The sequence below is a fragment of the Teleopsis dalmanni genome, chromosome 1 (assembly GCF_002237135.1).
Source record: "Teleopsis dalmanni isolate 2A chromosome 1, ASM223713v2, whole genome shotgun sequence".
NCBI classification, from domain to species: domain Eukaryota; kingdom Metazoa; phylum Arthropoda; class Insecta; order Diptera; family Diopsidae; genus Teleopsis; species Teleopsis dalmanni.
In genome coordinates, this window is record NC_051846.1 from 229,446,608 (window position 1) to 229,450,767 (window position 4,160).

Below are 4,160 nucleotides of genomic sequence, written 5' to 3' on the forward strand. Positions count from 1 at the left end.
TAAGAGTTCACAGAGTTTAAACATTAAATGCTCGAGCAGCTCAAATGTATTAACTTTAGAATTCTAAATCAAACACTTCAAATTCTACAAAATGTTCTCGAACTGCTCGATCAGTTGATGGGTCCGAATAGATGATGACATTTTATTTTCATGTTGTTTTATACAAATACATATAACAGCCAGGGTCCAAGAATTATACTTATTTAAAGAATTTTCAAAAAAAAAACGCAGCAAGAAAAAGTTGTCTAAATTCTAATTTAAGTATTATTACAACAACATTCATACTTCATATAATGCATACTTTCTATATATTCGTCTTTTAAAATTAAACTCAAAAAATAATAAATAATTTTATTTTCCATTATATAGTATTTTTCAAAAATAATTATTATTTCCCTTTTACTGCTTTTTACTTTAAAACGTGAAAATAATTATTATTCTTGCCTTTAAAACGAAAAACTCAAAAATAACTATTATTTTTTACAGGCAAAAAAAAAACTTGTGTGTAAATTATTTTTAAAAACCAAAAATAAGTTGAACAAAATAAAACACTTGTCTTTTCTTTGCTATTCGAATTTGTCTAACTTTTAAATAGTTTCTTTTCCTCATTAGGCGCGTCACTATAAATATTTGTTCTTGTCTTTTCTTTGCTATTCAAATCCGTCTAACTTTTAATTAGTTTCTTTTCATCATAAAGACGCGTCATTTTTGGCAAGAAAAAAATTAACATTAAAATCATTGATGATAAAAAACATTGACAGGCTGCCCTACTTAGCACTATCTAATCTCAGAGAAATCACTAACCGCACGGGGCGGTACGCAGATTTTAGATCAATCATCGAATAATAATGAAGATTATGAGGAATACTCAAATTAGTCAGTGAGATGGGCCCAGCCATCATAGAGTAAAAGTGCCCAGATGAACTAATTCGGAAAAGGCTCAACATAAGACAAGAAAAATATATAGAATGGTTGGTACAGGTAAGGAGTTTATTTTGTTTTTAATATTTTTATTAAATTATTATTATTTAATAATATGTTGCACAATGTAGATTGGTATCGTCAACACAAATCTATATCGACTGACGGACAGACATGGTGGGTGGTGCTTATGGAGGGGAAGGAAATGAAATTATATAGGACTCACCGTAAAAAAAAAACTGAAAAATAATTTAACGAGAATGGCATTTAAATTGAATTCGCAAACTCACGAAGCAGTTATTGCCCATCTACCACCTGAATTTATTAAGTGCATGTGGAGTGTGAGAGAAAAAGCACCTGGCTGGATGTTAAACACTTTCCATAAAATAGTCAGAGTTGGTCATTTTTATACTGCTCTATGATTTTGAAGGAGCATTCTCCCAAGAATGTTTAGGGTTAATAGAGGGTTAAGAGAGTTAATAGTTACGAAAGTTATAACTACTTAAAAACAGAAATACATTCATAGACCAAAAAAAAAAAATTACGATTAGAAATTAACTATATTTTTAAGATAATATCGCAGGGTGATTTTAAACCCTTGAACTCTTCACGATAGAAAAATACTTATTAAAAAAATAAAGTCGTACAGTAAATTAACTTTAGACATGAATAAAATATTATAATTATTATATAGTCATCTATATAAATATCGCTCAGGGCGTAGTGTCATTACAACTGATTGTGGATACATACAAGGGGCTAAGCTAATTATACTGAAATCTCCAAGCCACATTACAACGTTTCTGTAAGTATCTAAAATACGAATTTTTTTCTCTATCGCCAATAATAAAGAAATTTGTTAAAAAGTTTTTTTAACCTTTCAATGATATATGCTATAATGCAGCACTAAAAGTTTTTATTATAACGAATAGTTAACACGTGTATTGGAAAGGAAATAATTTTAATGTTGAATTGTAAAAATTATTTTCTTTTATAATTTTAAATAATATATACAGTAATAATATTTCAAATCATTTGATGCAAAAGTTGCTGTTTTTTTACAACAATTTAATATATAGTATTATATTTAATATATATTAATTTATAGAAGTTACTGTTAGTATTTAATGTTAAATTTCAATTTAAGTATTGTTGCAATATAAACCTCCAGTGCTACATTATAATCGATAATGATGGTCTCTTGTATGTCTCTAATTATATTTTGATTTAAAATTTACCAAGTTCAAGAATTCAGTTTTTATTTCAATTACAATAAGCTTAATAAATATGTACAAATAATATTATAGAAGCATATAGCACAAATAGTATAAGATATTGCAAGCGTAATAAAAGAGTCTGTTTCTAAATTAATGTTTTATATATATATGTATATTTTTGTGTTTTGTTAATTTATATATAAAAATAAAAGCATCTATTATAAAACTACAATAAAGTTATAAAAATTAAATTATTAAGTTATGCTCTTCAATAAATCATATTAAGCTGATTATAAACCAATTAAAAAATAAATTAATATAATATAGACAATTGTGGTCAAACCTAGTTATGTATTAAGTGAAGTGAAAACTTTTATAATCCTTAAATATACCTATCCGATATAAGAAAATTTAAATGTAATCCCGAAAAAAACATTCACAGCTAAACATCGACATAGTCCAAACCTTTAACCGTTAAGAAAACGTACATTCTTGCATTTCATCGAGCGATAAGCAACTTGGTCTATAGACCGCTTTATAACTTCAGTTACTAGAATATGTGCGGTTTTCAAGCCAGCATATGATTTCCCATGTATAAACACTAATACTGTTAGTCCTCTTTTATATTCGATCTCAATGATATTAGCTCCATTTCATTAGGTATGGAATCATTTTAGCATACAGAGTACACTCATAAAAAACCAAATATAAATGCGTATAAATGTTTTTCTCATAAACTACTAGAATACAATCACATTCGCCACAGATATGATTCATAAATGTTAAATGAATGTCGGTGCTATTGAATCAGCTTCACAAGAATGTATAGACACTTCTAAGTAGAGTAGCACGAATGGCAAATGATTCATGAATCATAGCATGTACTCAAGTGGCATGAATATACTCATCGAAATTGAATGACGATAAATAGTATAAATCATTATAAGTGCTGTCAGTTGTATGTATAAATCAGATGGAGTTGAATATACCAAAAAAAGAGTCAGAATACATATAAATGAAACACACTCAATGATTCGAGTGTTGAGTACTTATTGCAACTCTCTGGTATGGACATATCCATGTTATGAAGAATGAAATCGACAATTGTTTCTTGGAGGATGGATTCTACTAAATATTATGCAAATACTATGTCCATGGGACTCTCATTAACTGCTCAAACTTCAGAAGGATTTGCTATCGTTTATGTGTTTGTTGTTTTCGAAACTTACTAAGAATCATCTGGTGAAAGTCACAAAAAATCTTTCACAATTTCAAACCAAAATTTTAGTATTTATCCTTTGTGCTTATAGCAGAATTCTTTTAGAAATTTTTAGAAATATTACAGAAATTGCTTCAGTTCTCTGTCATTTTCTGTATATTTTACACAAATTTCTGGTTACATCTACTATGGAATGTGAATATAAACTTCAAGTCTTCAAATTACATATTACATTATTACATGAGTAAATAATTTTGAGTTGCAGTTATTAAAAATTTAGTTTAAACAAGTTTTTTTTAATTGGAATTTAATCAGCTTTTTACATTTTAATTCTTTGTTCTCTACTTATAGAACATGACAAAAATCAACTAAATAAAATATTTTTTAAAAGCATTTAAATTGTTTCATAAAAACCCACTGTTAAATATTAAGCTGTTAATATTAATTGAAGAAAGAGATCTTCGTGGGAAAATCTACTGATGGCAGATAACCCATTACACAGCTTTTAATAGTACTAACTTTAAAATCTTACTATAAAAATATATATAGATATAGATTTATATTCCTCTTAATACTTTTTTTTTTGGAACATTTACAAACTATGATTTAAATGTTTTAAATAAATTTTTATAGTCTAAGATTTTATAATATGATTAAAATCCATATCTGATAAAATAATTTGTCTGAAAAAAAAACTCAGCTGTTAAAAGCTTTAAAACTACTGCATTTAAAAAAAGAAGTTAATAAACTTACTTTCATAATCATTATCTTTATATATACACAACGAGAAAAAAATCTTCGGT

At 26.8% G+C, this 4,160-nt stretch overlaps 1 protein-coding gene across 1 annotated transcript in view; it reads left to right on the forward strand.

Annotated features, from left to right (window-relative positions):
• Positions 1–3,729, forward strand: part of LOC119667623 — a 31,503-nt gene extending 27,774 nt beyond the window's left edge. Inside the window, exon 12 of the mRNA XM_038076927.1 lies at positions 3,709–3,729. Within this exon, the coding sequence (XP_037932855.1) occupies positions 3,709–3,729 (21 nt within the window). The remainder of the gene's footprint in view (positions 1–3,708) is intronic.
• Positions 3,730–4,160: the final 431 nt, after the last annotated feature.